This window comes from Telmatherina bonti (genome assembly GCF_933228915.1).
Source record: "Telmatherina bonti genome assembly, chromosome: 21".
Lineage (NCBI taxonomy): Eukaryota > Metazoa > Chordata > Actinopteri > Atheriniformes > Telmatherinidae > Telmatherina > Telmatherina bonti.
In genome coordinates this window covers 30,524,927-30,541,294 of record NC_136630.1, presented here as the reverse complement: position 1 = coordinate 30,541,294, position 16,368 = coordinate 30,524,927, and the positions used below count along the sequence as shown (strand labels likewise).

The 16,368-nt window shown below is 44.4% G+C and overlaps 1 protein-coding gene across 1 annotated transcript in view; it reads left to right on the top strand.

The window, feature by feature from the left end:
* The window catches only part of llgl2 (LLGL scribble cell polarity complex component 2), a 48,809-nt gene that overhangs the window by 18,404 nt on the left and 14,037 nt on the right, over positions 1–16,368 (top strand). The window contains exons 4-11 of the mRNA XM_079260310.1: positions 1,103–1,184; positions 1,262–1,377; positions 1,510–1,668; positions 13,096–13,258; positions 13,353–13,485; positions 13,577–13,631; positions 13,729–13,883; positions 14,819–15,030. Of these exons, the coding sequence (XP_079116436.1) occupies positions 1,103–1,184; positions 1,262–1,377; positions 1,510–1,668; positions 13,096–13,258; positions 13,353–13,485; positions 13,577–13,631; positions 13,729–13,883; positions 14,819–15,030 (1,075 nt within the window). The remainder of the gene's footprint in view (positions 1–1,102; positions 1,185–1,261; positions 1,378–1,509; positions 1,669–13,095; positions 13,259–13,352; positions 13,486–13,576; positions 13,632–13,728; positions 13,884–14,818; positions 15,031–16,368) is intronic.

Below are 16,368 nucleotides of genomic sequence, written 5' to 3'. Positions count from 1 at the left end.
CCGCTGCTGTCCGACCCGCTGCTGTCCGACCCGCAGCTGTCCGACCCGCAGCTGTCCGACCCGCTGCTGTCCGACCCGCTGCTGTCCGACCCGCTGCTGTCCGACCCGCAGCTGTCCGACCCGCAGCTGTCCGACCCGCAGCTGTCCGACCCGCAGCTGTCCGACCCGCAGCTGTCCGACCCGCTGCTGTCCGACCCGCAGCTGTCCGACCTGCTGCTGTCCTTTCACCCAGTCCGGCCCAGTGCAGTGGAACCAGTCTGTGCACTCCCCAGTTAAACAACAGACAGGTTTTGATAGCAGCGGTACCTTCTGTCCATCAGGCTGTTCACCGACACAAAGCCACAGATTGTTCCTATATGAAACAGCACAAGGACTTGGATAAATGAAAATCTGTCCGTGAATGCTGTGAGTCAAAGTGCAGAGCGTCTCAGGCTGGCCAGAGGACAAAGCTGACTCTGTTGCTTCATCCTGCACACATCGTGGGATTATGTGATGCTTGGGTCCGTTTCTTTTCACCAGTTCTGCTGCACCGGGCTGCTCCTCTGGTTTGCAGCTCTTAGCTGAAGCTGGTGGGCAAACTGGTTGACGGTGTCCTTCTGGGACCAGAAAGACACCCGGCTATCATGAAGAGGGTTCAGTTTTTCACAGCGCTGATGGTCCACGTGTTGCAGAACTGAAAAATCCAGTTTCAGCTTTTCCCAACATGAAAGGGACAAATTTACCATCTTTCAGGTCATTCAAGGACATAAAAGTCCTCTTCAGAAAGCTCCACATCGTTTGTCCACGCATGAGCTGCATTTCCTTATCAAAACATAGCAAATATGTCATAATACCAGTGGTTTTAACTCTTTAAATGCCAGTGTGATCACAAGAGGTCACTGCTCTTGTTAAAACAGGGAGAAACCTACAATAAGTTTGATGTAATACATGTAACGGGATTAACTGGTTTCCATCTTAAAGTGTAATTTTTAATGGAGGCGTCTGGGGTTACGTGCCCTGTGATGACCTGAAGGAGGTCATTTAAACCGCGTGGGTTAAACTCATGCATGTGTCACGAGCCATGTGTCGGTGAGGTAGTCTTTGGTCTTTAACCAGCTCTCAGGTACGGAGCTCCAGGCGTAGAATTCATGGGTCTACATGATGAGAACGCTGCTGTCACTCAGGTGCACTTCATGCCTCACCAGGTACAGGAAACAACACACACCGGTCTGCTCGCAGCTGTGTAAACGGACAGTGTGGAGTAACTGTGCTTCCTCTCCAGGCCGAGCTGGTCACTCTGCTGGACGATAACAGTCTCCACATGTGGAGTTTAAAAGGCCACAACGGGCTTTCTGAGCTGCTGGAGATCGGACGCTTCACGCTGACTGGACCACCCGGGTAAAACACACATTTACAGAATTATCTCCCCGTTCTTAGGGGTCCACTCCTGACTTTACCTGCAGTTCTTCTGTTCTCCATCACATGGATGGAAGCCACTAGTTCTAAACAGCAGCTGGTTTCGTTGCTCAGAGCGCCGCCTCATGTGACCCGAGTGACTGCAGTGCTGGCCCACTCCTCCGGAGAGCTGCTGCTGCTCGGGACAGAAGGAGGACACGTGTTCATCGTTGAAGTCCCAGGGTTCAGAGAGCTAGAAGAGAGGAACATCAGCCTGGACCAGGTCGCCAGCAGGTGGGCAAGTCTGCAGGTTGATCTGCTGTTCAGCCGGCGGGGGTCGGTGTGTTTGAGGAAGACGCCAGGCAGACCCCAGTCCCCCCATCACATGAACGCAACCTTTCCCAGCAGCAGCCAGACTCTCTTTATCCGCTCTGTTCAGATGAATTAAACATCTGTAAACATCTGTATCTGTAAACGTAAACAGTCTGTAAACATAAATATTCAGTCTGTAAACATAAATATTCAGTCTGTAAACATAAATATTCAGTCTGTAAACATAAATATTCAGTCTGTGAACGTAAACAGTCAGTCTGTGAACGTAAACAGCAGTCTGTGAACGTAAACAGTCAGTCTGTGAACGTAAACAGCAGTCTGTAAACGTAAACAGTCAGTCTGTGAACGTAAACAGTCAGTCTGTGAACGTAAACAGCAGTCTGTGAACGTAAACAGCAGTCTGTAAACGTAAACAGTCAGTCTGTGAACGTAAACAGTCAGTCTGTGAACGTAAACAGTCAGTCTGTAAACGTAAACAGTCTGTAAACATAAATATTCAGTCTGTAAACATAAATATTCAGTCTGTAAACATAAATATTCAGTCTGTGAACGTAAACAGCAGTCTGTGAACGTAAACAGTCTGTAAACGTAAACAGTCTGTAAACATAAATATTCAGTCTGTGAACGTAAACAGTCAGTCTGTAAACGTAAACAGTCAGTCTGTAAACGTAAACAGTCAGTCTGTGAACGTAAACAGCAGTCTGTAAACATAAATATTCAGTCTGTAAACGTAAACAGCAGTCTGTAAACGTAAACAGCAGTCTGTGAACGTAAACAGCAGTCTGTGAACGTAAACAGTCAGTCTGTAAACGTAAACAGTCAGTCTGTAAACGTAAACAGCAGTCTGTGAACGTAAACAGTCAGTCTGTAAACATAAATATTCAGTCTGTAAACGTAAACAGTCAGTCTGTAAACGTAAACAGCAGTCTGTAAACATAAATATTCAGTCTGTAAACGTAAACAGCAGTCTGTAAACGTAAACAGCAGTCTGTGAACGTAAACAGCAGTCTGTGAACGTAAACAGCAGTCTGTGAACGTAAACAGTCAGTCTGTAAACGTAAACAGTCAGTCTGTAAACGTAAACAGCAGTCTGTGAACGTAAACAGCAGTCTGTAAACATAAATATTCAGTCTGTAAACGTAAACAGCAGTCTGTGAACGTAAACAGCAGTCTGTGAACGTAAACAGTCAGTCTGTAAACGTAAACAGTCAGTCTGTAAACGTAAACAGCAGTCTGTGAACGTAAACAGTCAGTCTGTAAACATAAATATTCAGTCTGTAAACGTAAACAGCAGTCTGTAAACGTAAACAGCAGTCTGTGAACGTAAACAGTCAGTCTGTAAACATAAATATTCAGTCTGTAAACGTAAACAGCAGTCTGTAAACGTAAACAGCAGTCTGTAAACGTAAACAGCAGTCTGTGAACGTAAACAGTCAGTCTGTGAACGTAAACAGTCAGTCTGTGAACGTAAACAGTCAGTCTGTAAACGTAAACAGTCAGTCTGTAAACGTAAACAGTCAGTCTGTGAACGTAAACAGTCAGTCTGTGAACGTAAACAGTCAGTCTGTGAACGTAAACAGTCAGTCTGTAAACGTAAACAGTCAGTCTGTAAACGTAAACAGTCAGTCTGTGAACGTAAACAGCAGTCTGTGAACGTAAACAGCAGTCTGTAAACGTAAACAGTCAGTCTGTGAACGTAAACAGTCAGTCTGTGAACGTAAACAGTCAGTCTGTAAACGTAAACAGTCTGTAAACATAAATATTCAGTCTGTAAACATAAATATTCAGTCTGTAAACATAAATATTCAGTCTGTGAACGTAAACAGTCAGTCTGTGAACGTAAACAGCAGTCTGTGAACGTAAACAGTCAGTCTGTAAACGTAAACAGCAGTCTGTGAACGTAAAAAGCAGTCTGTGAACGTAAACAGCAGTCTGTGAACGTAAACAGTCAGTCTGTAAACGTAAACAGTCAGTCTGTGAACGTAAACAGTCAGTCTGTGAACGTAAACAGTCAGTCTGTGAACGTAAACAGTCAGTCTGTAAACGTAAACAGTCAGTCTGTGAACGTAAACAGTCAGTCTGTAAACGTAAACAGTCAGTCTGTGAACGTAAACAGTCAGTCTGTGAACGTAAACAGTCAGTCTGTAAACGTAAACAGCAGTCTGTAAACGTAAACAGTCAGTCTGTAAACGTAAACAGCAGTCTGTAAACGTAAACAGCAGTCTGTAAACGTAAACAGCAGTCTGTGAACGTAAACAGCAGTCTGTGAACGTAAACAGCAGTCTGTGAACGTAAACAGTCAGTCTGTGAACGTAAACAGTCAGTCTGTGAACGTAAACAGCAGTCTGTGAACGTAAACAGTCAGTCTGTAAACGTAAACAGTCAGTCTGTGAACGTAAACAGTCAGTCTGTGAACGTAAACAGTCAGTCTGTGAACGTAAACGTCAGTCTGTGAACGTAAACAGTCAGTCTGTGAACGTAAACAGTCAGTCTGTGAACGTAAACAGTCAGTCTGTAAACGTAAACAGTCAGTCTGTGAACGTAAACAGTCAGTCTGTGAACGTAAACAGTCAGTCTGTAAACGTAAACAGTCAGTCTGTGAACGTAAACAGTCAGTCTGTGAACGTAAACAGTCAGTCTGTGAACGTAAACAGCAGTCTGTAAACGTAAACAGTCAGTCTGTAAACGTAAACAGCAGTCTGTAAACGTAAACAGCAGTCTGTAAACGTAAACAGCAGTCTGTAAACGTAAACAGCAGTCTGTGAACGTAAACAGCAGTCTGTGAACGTAAACAGCAGTCTGTGAACGTAAACAGTCAGTCTGTGAACGTAAACAGTCAGTCTGTGAACGTAAACAGTCAGTCTGTGAACGTAAACAGTCAGTCTGTGAACGTAAACAGCAGTCTGTGAACGTAAACAGCAGTCTGTGAACGTAAACAGCAGTCTGTGAACGTAAACAGTCTGTGAACGTAAACAGTCAGTCTGTGAACGTAAACGTCAGTCTGTGAACGTAAACAGCAGTCTGTGAACGTAAACGTCAGTCTGTGAACGTAAACAGCAGTCTGTGAACGTAAACAGTCAGTCTGTGAACGTAAACAGTCAGTCTGTGAACGTAAACAGTCAGTCTGTGAACGTAAACAGTCAGTCTGTGAACGTAAACAGCAGTCTGTGAACGTAAACGTCAGTCTGTGAACGTAAACGTCAGTCTGTGAACGTAAACGTCAGTCTGTGAACGTAAACAGTCAGTCTGTGAACGTAAACAGTCAGTCTGTGAACGTAAACAGTCAGTCTGTAAACGTAAACAGTCAGTCTGTGAACGTAAACAGCAGTCTGTGAACGTAAACAGCAGTCTGTAAACGTAAACAGTCAGTCTGTGAACGTAAACAGTCAGTCTGTGAACGTAAACAGTCAGTCTGTAAACGTAAACAGTCTGTAAACATAAATATTCAGTCTGTAAACATAAATATTCAGTCTGTAAACATAAATATTCAGTCTGTGAACGTAAACAGTCAGTCTGTGAACGTAAACAGCAGTCTGTGAACGTAAACAGTCAGTCTGTAAACGTAAACAGCAGTCTGTGAACGTAAAAAGCAGTCTGTGAACGTAAACAGCAGTCTGTGAACGTAAACAGTCAGTCTGTAAACGTAAACAGTCAGTCTGTGAACGTAAACAGTCAGTCTGTGAACGTAAACAGTCAGTCTGTGAACGTAAACAGTCAGTCTGTGAACGTAAACAGTCAGTCTGTAAACGTAAACAGTCAGTCTGTGAACGTAAACAGTCAGTCTGTAAACGTAAACAGTCAGTCTGTGAACGTAAACAGTCAGTCTGTGAACGTAAACAGTCAGTCTGTGAACGTAAACAGCAGTCTGTAAACGTAAACAGCAGTCTGTGAACGTAAACGTCAGTCTGTGAACGTAAACGTCAGTCTGTGAACGTAAACGTCAGTCTGTGAACGTAAACAGTCAGTCTGTGAACGTAAACAGTCAGTCTGTGAACGTAAACAGTCAGTCTGTAAACGTAAACAGTCAGTCTGTGAACGTAAACAGCAGTCTGTGAACGTAAACAGCAGTCTGTAAACGTAAACAGTCAGTCTGTGAACGTAAACAGTCAGTCTGTAAACGTAAACAGTCTGTAAACATAAATATTCAGTCTGTAAACATAAATATTCAGTCTGTAAACATAAATATTCAGTCTGTGAACGTAAACAGTCAGTCTGTGAACGTAAACAGCAGTCTGTGAACGTAAACAGTCAGTCTGTAAACGTAAACAGCAGTCTGTGAACGTAAAAAGCAGTCTGTGAACGTAAACAGCAGTCTGTGAACGTAAACAGTCAGTCTGTGAACGTAAACAGTCAGTCTGTAAACGTAAACAGTCAGTCTGTGAACGTAAACAGTCAGTCTGTAAACGTAAACAGTCAGTCTGTGAACGTAAACAGTCAGTCTGTGAACGTAAACAGTCAGTCTGTAAACGTAAACAGCAGTCTGTAAACGTAAACAGCAGTCTGTAAACGTAAACAGCAGTCTGTAAACGTAAACAGCAGTCTGTGAACGTAAACAGCAGTCTGTGAACGTAAACAGCAGTCTGTGAACGTAAACAGTCAGTCTGTGAACGTAAACAGTCAGTCTGTGAACGTAAACAGTCAGTCTGTGAACGTAAACAGTCAGTCTGTGAACGTAAACAGTCAGTCTGTGAACGTAAACAGTCAGTCTGTGAACGTAAACAGCAGTCTGTGAACGTAAACAGTCAGTCTGTAAACGTAAACAGTCAGTCTGTGAACGTAAACAGTCAGTCTGTGAACGTAAACGTCAGTCTGTGAACGTAAACAGTCAGTCTGTGAACGTAAACGTCAGTCTGTGAACGTAAACAGCAGTCTGTGAACGTAAACGTCAGTCTGTGAACGTAAACAGCAGTCTGTGAACGTAAACGTCAGTCTGTGAACGTAAACAGTCAGTCTGTGAACGTAAACAGTCAGTCTGTGAACGTAAACAGTCAGTCTGTAAACGTAAACAGTCAGTCTGTGAACGTAAACAGTCAGTCTGTAAACGTAAACAGTCAGTCTGTGAACGTAAACAGTCAGTCTGTAAACGTAAACAGTCAGTCTGTAAACGTAAACAGTCAGTCTGTGAACGTAAACAGTCAGTCTGTGAACGTAAACAGTCAGTCTGTAAACGTAAACAGCAGTCTGTAAACGTAAACAGTCAGTCTGTAAACGTAAACAGCAGTCTGTAAACGTAAACAGCAGTCTGTAAACGTAAACAGCAGTCTGTAAACGTAAACAGCAGTCTGTGAACGTAAACAGCAGTCTGTGAACGTAAACAGTCAGTCTGTGAACGTAAACAGTCAGTCTGTGAACGTAAACAGTCAGTCTGTGAACGTAAACAGTCAGTCTGTGAACGTAAACAGCAGTCTGTGAACGTAAACAGTCAGTCTGTGAACGTAAACAGTCAGTCTGTGAACGTAAACAGTCAGTCTGTGAACGTAAACGTCAGTCTGTGAACGTAAACAGCAGTCTGTGAACGTAAACGTCAGTCTGTGAACGTAAACAGCAGTCTGTGAACGTAAACAGTCAGTCTGTGAACGTAAACAGTCAGTCTGTGAACGTAAACAGTCAGTCTGTGAACGTAAACAGCAGTCTGTGAACGTAAACGTCAGTCTGTGAACGTAAACGTCAGTCTGTGAACGTAAACGTCAGTCTGTGAACGTAAACAGTCAGTCTGTGAACGTAAACAGTCAGTCTGTGAACGTAAACAGTCAGTCTGTGAACGTAAACAGCAGTCTGTGAACGTAAACAGTCAGTCTGTAAACGTAAACAGTCAGTCTGTGAACGTAAACAGTCAGTCTGTGAACGTAAACAGTCAGTCTGTGAACGTAAACGTCAGTCTGTGAACGTAAACAGTCAGTCTGTGAACGTAAACAGTCAGTCTGTGAACGTAAACAGTCAGTCTGTAAACGTAAACAGTCAGTCTGTGAACGTAAACAGTCAGTCTGTGAACGTAAACAGTCAGTCTGTAAACGTAAACAGTCAGTCTGTGAACGTAAACAGTCAGTCTGTGAACGTAAACAGTCAGTCTGTGAACGTAAACAGCAGTCTGTAAACGTAAACAGTCAGTCTGTAAACGTAAACAGCAGTCTGTAAACGTAAACAGCAGTCTGTAAACGTAAACAGCAGTCTGTAAACGTAAACAGCAGTCTGTGAACGTAAACAGCAGTCTGTGAACGTAAACAGTCAGTCTGTGAACGTAAACAGTCAGTCTGTGAACGTAAACAGTCAGTCTGTGAACGTAAACAGTCAGTCTGTGAACGTAAACAGTCAGTCTGTGAACGTAAACAGCAGTCTGTGAACGTAAACAGTCTGTGAACGTAAACAGTCAGTCTGTGAACGTAAACAGTCAGTCTGTGAACGTAAACGTCAGTCTGTGAACGTAAACAGCAGTCTGTGAACGTAAACGTCAGTCTGTGAACGTAAACAGCAGTCTGTGAACGTAAACAGTCAGTCTGTGAACGTAAACAGTCAGTCTGTGAACGTAAACAGTCAGTCTGTGAACGTAAACAGTCAGTCTGTGAACGTAAACAGCAGTCTGTGAACGTAAACGTCAGTCTGTGAACGTAAACGTCAGTCTGTGAACGTAAACGTCAGTCTGTGAACGTAAACAGTCAGTCTGTGAACGTAAACAGTCAGTCTGTGAACGTAAACAGTCAGTCTGTAAACGTAAACAGTCAGTCTGTGAACGTAAACAGCAGTCTGTGAACGTAAACAGCAGTCTGTAAACGTAAACAGTCAGTCTGTGAACGTAAACAGTCAGTCTGTGAACGTAAACAGTCAGTCTGTAAACGTAAACAGTCTGTAAACATAAATATTCAGTCTGTAAACATAAATATTCAGTCTGTAAACATAAATATTCAGTCTGTGAACGTAAACAGTCAGTCTGTGAACGTAAACAGCAGTCTGTGAACGTAAAAAGCAGTCTGTGAACGTAAACAGCAGTCTGTGAACGTAAACAGTCAGTCTGTAAACGTAAACAGTCAGTCTGTGAACGTAAACAGTCAGTCTGTGAACGTAAACAGTCAGTCTGTGAACGTAAACAGTCAGTCTGTGAACGTAAACAGTCAGTCTGTAAACGTAAACAGTCAGTCTGTGAACGTAAACAGTCAGTCTGTAAACGTAAACAGTCAGTCTGTGAACGTAAACAGTCAGTCTGTGAACGTAAACAGTCAGTCTGTGAACGTAAACAGTCAGTCTGTAAACGTAAACAGTCAGTCTGTGAACGTAAACGTCAGTCTGTGAACGTAAACGTCAGTCTGTGAACGTAAACGTCAGTCTGTGAACGTAAACAGTCAGTCTGTGAACGTAAACAGTCAGTCTGTGAACGTAAACAGTCAGTCTGTAAACGTAAACAGTCAGTCTGTGAACGTAAACAGCAGTCTGTGAACGTAAACAGCAGTCTGTAAACGTAAACAGTCAGTCTGTGAACGTAAACAGTCAGTCTGTAAACGTAAACAGTCTGTAAACATAAATATTCAGTCTGTAAACATAAATATTCAGTCTGTAAACATAAATATTCAGTCTGTGAACGTAAACAGTCAGTCTGTGAACGTAAACAGCAGTCTGTGAACGTAAACAGTCAGTCTGTAAACGTAAACAGCAGTCTGTGAACGTAAAAAGCAGTCTGTGAACGTAAACAGCAGTCTGTGAACGTAAACAGTCAGTCTGTGAACGTAAACAGTCAGTCTGTAAACGTAAACAGTCAGTCTGTGAACGTAAACAGTCAGTCTGTAAACGTAAACAGTCAGTCTGTGAACGTAAACAGTCAGTCTGTGAACGTAAACAGTCAGTCTGTAAACGTAAACAGCAGTCTGTAAACGTAAACAGCAGTCTGTAAACGTAAACAGCAGTCTGTAAACGTAAACAGCAGTCTGTGAACGTAAACAGCAGTCTGTGAACGTAAACAGCAGTCTGTGAACGTAAACAGTCAGTCTGTGAACGTAAACAGTCAGTCTGTGAACGTAAACAGTCAGTCTGTGAACGTAAACAGTCAGTCTGTGAACGTAAACAGTCAGTCTGTGAACGTAAACAGTCAGTCTGTGAACGTAAACAGTCAGTCTGTGAACGTAAACAGCAGTCTGTGAACGTAAACAGTCAGTCTGTAAACGTAAACAGTCAGTCTGTGAACGTAAACAGTCAGTCTGTGAACGTAAACGTCAGTCTGTGAACGTAAACAGTCAGTCTGTGAACGTAAACGTCAGTCTGTGAACGTAAACAGCAGTCTGTGAACGTAAACGTCAGTCTGTGAACGTAAACAGCAGTCTGTGAACGTAAACGTCAGTCTGTGAACGTAAACAGTCAGTCTGTGAACGTAAACAGTCAGTCTGTGAACGTAAACAGTCAGTCTGTAAACGTAAACAGTCAGTCTGTGAACGTAAACAGTCAGTCTGTAAACGTAAACAGTCAGTCTGTGAACGTAAACAGTCAGTCTGTAAACGTAAACAGTCAGTCTGTAAATGTAAACAGTCAGTCTGTGAACGTAAACAGTCAGTCTGTGAACGTAAACAGTCAGTCTGTAAACGTAAACAGCAGTCTGTAAACGTAAACAGTCAGTCTGTAAACGTAAACAGCAGTCTGTAAACGTAAACAGCAGTCTGTAAACGTAAACAGCAGTCTGTAAACGTAAACAGCAGTCTGTGAACGTAAACAGCAGTCTGTGAACGTAAACAGTCAGTCTGTGAACGTAAACAGTCAGTCTGTGAACGTAAACAGTCAGTCTGTGAACGTAAACAGTCAGTCTGTGAACGTAAACAGCAGTCTGTGAACGTAAACAGTCAGTCTGTGAACGTAAACAGTCAGTCTGTGAACGTAAACAGTCAGTCTGTGAACGTAAACGTCAGTCTGTGAACGTAAACAGCAGTCTGTGAACGTAAACGTCAGTCTGTGAACGTAAACAGCAGTCTGTGAACGTAAACAGTCAGTCTGTGAACGTAAACAGTCAGTCTGTGAACGTAAACAGTCAGTCTGTGAACGTAAACAGCAGTCTGTGAACGTAAACGTCAGTCTGTGAACGTAAACGTCAGTCTGTGAACGTAAACGTCAGTCTGTGAACGTAAACAGTCAGTCTGTGAACGTAAACAGTCAGTCTGTGAACGTAAACAGTCAGTCTGTGAACGTAAACAGTCAGTCTGTGAACGTAAACAGCAGTCTGTGAACGTAAACAGCAGTCTGTGAACGTAAACAGTCAGTCTGTGAACGTAAACAGTCAGTCTGTGAACGTAAACAGTCAGTCTGTGAACGTAAACAGTCAGTCTGTGAACGTAAACAGTCAGTGTGTGAACGTAAACAGTCAGTCTGTGAACGTAAACAGCAGTCTGTGAACGTAAACAGCAGTCTGTGAACGTAAACAGTCAGTCTGTGAACGTAAACAGCAGTCTGTGAACGTAAACAGTCAGTCTGTGAACGTAAACAGTCAGTCTGTGAACGTAAACAGTCAGTGTGTGAACGTAAACAGCAGTCTGTGAACGTAAACAGTCAGTCTGTGAACGTAAACAGTCAGTCTGTGAACGTAAACAGTCAGTCTGTGAACGTAAACAGTCGTCTGTGAACGTAAACAGTCGTCTGTGAACGTAAACAGTCAGTCTGTGAACGTAAACAGTCAGTCTGTGAACGTAAACAGTCAGTCTGTGAACGTAAACAGTCAGTCTGTGAACGTAAACAGTCAGTCTGTGAACGTAAACAGTCAGTCTGTGAACGTAAACAGTCAGTCTGTGAACGTAAACAGTCAGTCTGTGAACGTAAACAGTCTGTGAACGTAAACAGCAGTCTGTGAACGTAAACAGTCAGTCTGTGAACGTAAACAGTCAGTCTGTGAACGTAAACAGTCAGTCTGTGAACGTAAACAGCAGTCTGTGAACGTAAACAGTCAGTCTGTGAACGTAAACAGTCAGTCTGTAAACGTAAACAGCAGTCTGTGAACGTAAACAGTCAGTCTGTGAACGTAAACAGCAGTCTGTGAACGTAAACAGTCAGTCTGTGAACGTAAACAGCAGTCTGTGAACGTAAACAGGAGCTGTGGAAGTGCTGAAAGCAGCAACGCTCCACTGGATTGTTGGTGTTTCAGTGTAAACGGTGAATCCTGCTGCAAACATCGGGTACCTCTCGTCCTCTGAGAGGGACAGATTTCTCAGAGGACACTGTTCTCCAGCAGAAATCCTGCAGTGACAAAGTATTGATGTGATGTTTGGATTTTGTTCTTGTAGACATATTTGCCAGTCAGATGTGATGTAATCAGAGTTACTAGGGATCCACCAAGTACAAGTACACACACTTGGTACTGAGCCGATACCGTTACTGGTTTTGGTATCGGCTCAGTAACAAGTGTGTGTACTCGTATTTGGTATTAATAAAAGCGTACCGATACCACATTAGCCAAGCCAGCGCAGATGTGTTTGATGCTTCGGACGTGTTGTAATAGAAATAAATGCCTTGAATGTTAAAATGTGACATTTTTAGTTCCACTGAAACAGCGAGTCTTCACTGTTAATCCAACACTCGGCCTACTAAGACAAGAGGAGAGCTGCCACCCCCCATAAAAAAAACAATCCCACGCTACGTTGCCAAATCAGTAACATTCAGCTTTTCAGCAAGGAATGGTTATCCTAAATATTACACGGAGTAACGGCATTCTTATGCAACAGTATCTGGAGAAAATACAGTAATGCCTCCAGAATGTGGGCGTTTCTTTTTCCATTATATATACGGAGCTACCGACGGAGCAGCTCTTTGGTGGAGTTCGGTGCAGCTGAAATCAGCCAAACCTGGCAACTCTGACAGGGTCAGTTAGGGCCGTTAGGACAGCAGAGTTTCTGCAAGCAGCCTGCAGCTCTTGTTTGTGGAGAGAACTGCAGCGTTGAGGATCATTATGACTTGTTTAGATGCATTTTCAGAAAGCCATCGGCTGCTTCACGAGCCGCAAGGCAAGAGTCAGAGAGCTGCATGCGACGAGGAACACAGCACTAAAAGCTGGATCTTTGTTCCAAAACCACACATTTATAGTTGTATTTAGGGAAAATGTGACAAATCAGAATAAAACTTGTTGAAATAGTTCGATCTGTAATGTTATTATATTTGTATTGGTGAGGTAACTTCAGAAAGGATGGGTCATTTATTACAACCTCATGAAGTCTGACACAGTTAGAACAGCAGTAATAACCATAATAATGTTCACATAAACACATCTGGTATCGCCAGATATCAGCAGATATTCACATGTCAGATATCGGATCGGAACACCCAACAAGTGGATCGGTGCGTCCCTATGAGTTACTGTTCTGTTCCAGACCTTTTTAAGCCTCCTGCACATCCATGTGGGCGGCTCTGTCATCCCTCTGCTTTGTCCTGCAGCGTACCAGATGACTACATCGGTCGCAGGAACCTGGAGCATGTGGAGGCCTTACAGGAGAACCCGTCGAGACGGAACCAGGTTGTCATCGGTTACGGACGCGGCCTCATGGTAATCTGGGATCTGGAGAAACAGTGTGCCCTCCAGCACATCCCTGCCACACAGGTAGCTGTCATGTGACTGGGAGTGACGGTCTGAAGAACGGGTTCCTGCAGCCGGAACATCTGATGTTTGTTGTCTTTCATCTGGTCACCCAAAGCAACTGGAGAGCATGTGGTGGACGGAGGATGGAAGCTACATTCTGAGTTCTCACAGCGATGGAAGCTACTGTCGATGGATGGTGGGAGGAGACGACGTCTGTGAGGATGAGGAGAAATCTGACATTCCTTATGGTGAGGAGGAAGAGCTGTCCCCTTCATGATGCACTGCCACACGTGGACGTGTTTGTCCAGCAGCCATGATCCTTTTCTCTTGTTGCTGCAGGACATTTCCCCTGCAAGGCCATCTCTAAAATCATTCAGCTTCCCACAGCAAAAGGGTGAGTCCTCCGCCGCCTGCCTCAGCCCTCGCGGCACATTCACCTGGAGCTGAACTTCATCCTGTGTGGGTGTGTGTGTGTGCGCGTGCGCGTGTAGGCCTCCTTTCCTGCTGTTCAGCGGCGGCATGCCAAGAGCCAGCTACGGGGACCGCCACTGCATCACGGTGATCCAGAGTAAAACACAAGTGGCTTTAGACTTCACCTCCAGGATCATCGACTTCTTCGTCATCCGGGACGGAGCCCAGCATACAGGCAGGACACACTCACCTCACACACACACACGACACTGATGGAGAAAATACCTGTAGTGGGATGGAACAAATGAACAGGCGTGTTCAGTCCATACGGTCACATGATGTTGAGACATCCAGGTCCACCTGGGGGTGTGGACGAGACACCAGACCCTCCTGGACAAACCCAATGCAGTTCAAACCCCAGAGACCAGTGTCCACCTACAGCTTCTGATCATGTCTCCTCATGAACAAGGCTGCTGGTTACAGAGACGTCTGTCTGGTCACCGTGGGACAGAAATCTGCCAACCAGAACATGACTTTAGCTGTTTTGTGGTGAAAAGTTTTAATCAATTGCTAAAAACTCTGACAATGTGTCTCCAGTGACTCTGCGTTTGTTTGACATGAATCATGGAGCTCCAGCTTGTCTCCATGGAGATGAAGCTCCTGCTTGTGTCCATGGAGATGAAGCTCCTGCTTCGTCTCCATGGAGATGAAGCTCTTGCTGGTTTCCTTGGAGGTTCATAGTGACGGTGGCGACTCAACAAGCTGTGACAGGAAGCGGCTCCACTTCTTTTACACCCTTTAAGATTCTTTCCCACCAAAAAGCTCTCATTCAAAGCAAAGCCAAAGTTGGTGTGAGGATGCTTCCCGGGTCTCTGACTTCTCTGGACTTCATGCTGTTTCCTCTGCAGCAGTTTGACCTGGAGCTTTGGAAGCAGCTGCTGAGGTTCTTGTTTGTAACGGAGACGTCTGCAGGGTTTCATCGTGCCGTCTGTTTCTGTCTGTGAAGCTAAATGAAAAGCCGGGCTGGAGGTTCCAGGGAGACACAGGCGGCTCGTTTTGGGTTCGGTTCATAAACTGATGAGAATAAAACAGAAACAGCTGATTATTTGTTTTCAGCATCTTTTCTCAGGTCGCACACGGCTCACGGCCGGCTTGTGTCCTGTCCTGCAGGAGACCCCAGTGCTCTGGTGGTCCTGGTGGAGGAGGAGTTGGTGGTCATTGACCTGCAGTCGGAAGGCTGGCCGGTCATTCAGACCCCGTACCTGGTCCCCCTGCACAGCTCAGCCATCACCTGCTCCCACCACGTCTCTGCCATCCCCCTCAAACTGTGGGAGAGGATCATTGCTGCTGGAGCTCTGCAGACTACACACTACTCTAAAAAGGTAAACGTCCTGCAGGACTTTAATCTGTAACTCTTTGTCTGCCAGCCGTTGTTACAGCAGAGAGCCCCGTATGCCGGCGCTTCGGGGCTCATCAGGGCGCGCGCTGAGAATCCAACATGCACCCTGACATCCGGCTAAGTCGGCTTTCCTTCCACTAAAAACACAAAAGATGTGTTTTGGCGCCTTTGGCACCAACGTTTGTGTTGGAAGAGACGTAGGACGGCGTGATGACACGAGTTGCTTTCGTTAACGGTGCTTTTCCATTTTCCCCTCAACACGATACAGACTCCCCATGAGGAGAACAAACTTTTTAAGGGTTTTTAGTTCAACCCTTCAAACTCCCCCAGATCTCCATCAGGTGCCTCCTGACCTCATCCATTTCCTCGGATCAGTGACGTGCAGCGCTGTGATGGATATGTGGCCCTTCCGCTGATCTGTGTACATTTTCCAGGTATTTTTCCCCATCCAGGAAGCCCACAGTCCACCAACATGCATCTGACTTAAAAAACAAAGAAGAAAATGTCAATCTAAAAGTCAATCCAGCCACAGCATGTGTTGTTTGTTCAGAAACGTCTGTTTTTACCTGGAAATGAGGACGAAGACACTTCCTGTCACAGTTTCCACCATCCAGAGATCCATGACAACGCCATTAGTTTCCAAGGCAACGCTGTTATGTATCACATCTACCACTGAGGCCATTATTTAGTGTGTAGGACACCTGGCTCACCTGGAGCCACAGCTGAGCCAGACCTGAAGAAGGTACTGGTTCCACACGGTGGGAACAACATGAGGACTCAGTGAGTAGGGCTGTGACGATACGCTTTTGTCCCGATTCCATTCAATTCCGATTTTTTGGGTGCCAATTCAATTTGAATTGCAACTCCCAATTCTTTGTAGATTAAAAACAAATGTATAAAACTTTTTTTTGCTAATTATTTTCTTGATTTCAAAGAGGAAAAAACAACCCAGAAGCCAGAAAGACCATCATTCTGCAGCTATAATGCCCAAGAAGACACGTAAAAAGATAATAAAACCAAAAAAAGACTAAAATTTTATACTGTTTTTTTTATTCATTTGAAAAAAATCCATTCTTTTTAAACAAAAAATTGATTTTAGAATTGTGAAGCAAAAAATCCCGATTTTTCGATTGGATTTTCCCGCCACTATCAGTGAGTCTGTTTGTGTGTGTTTGTCAGTCACACACCTCGCTGAAAGTCGCCCAGTGTGTCAGACGTGAAGAAGGCGGGGCCTAACTGGGTCCAGACACGGGGACGGCCCCCAGCAGGCTGCTGGTCATACTTAACCCTGGTTCTGCTCACATTCCTTCATGTTTACTGT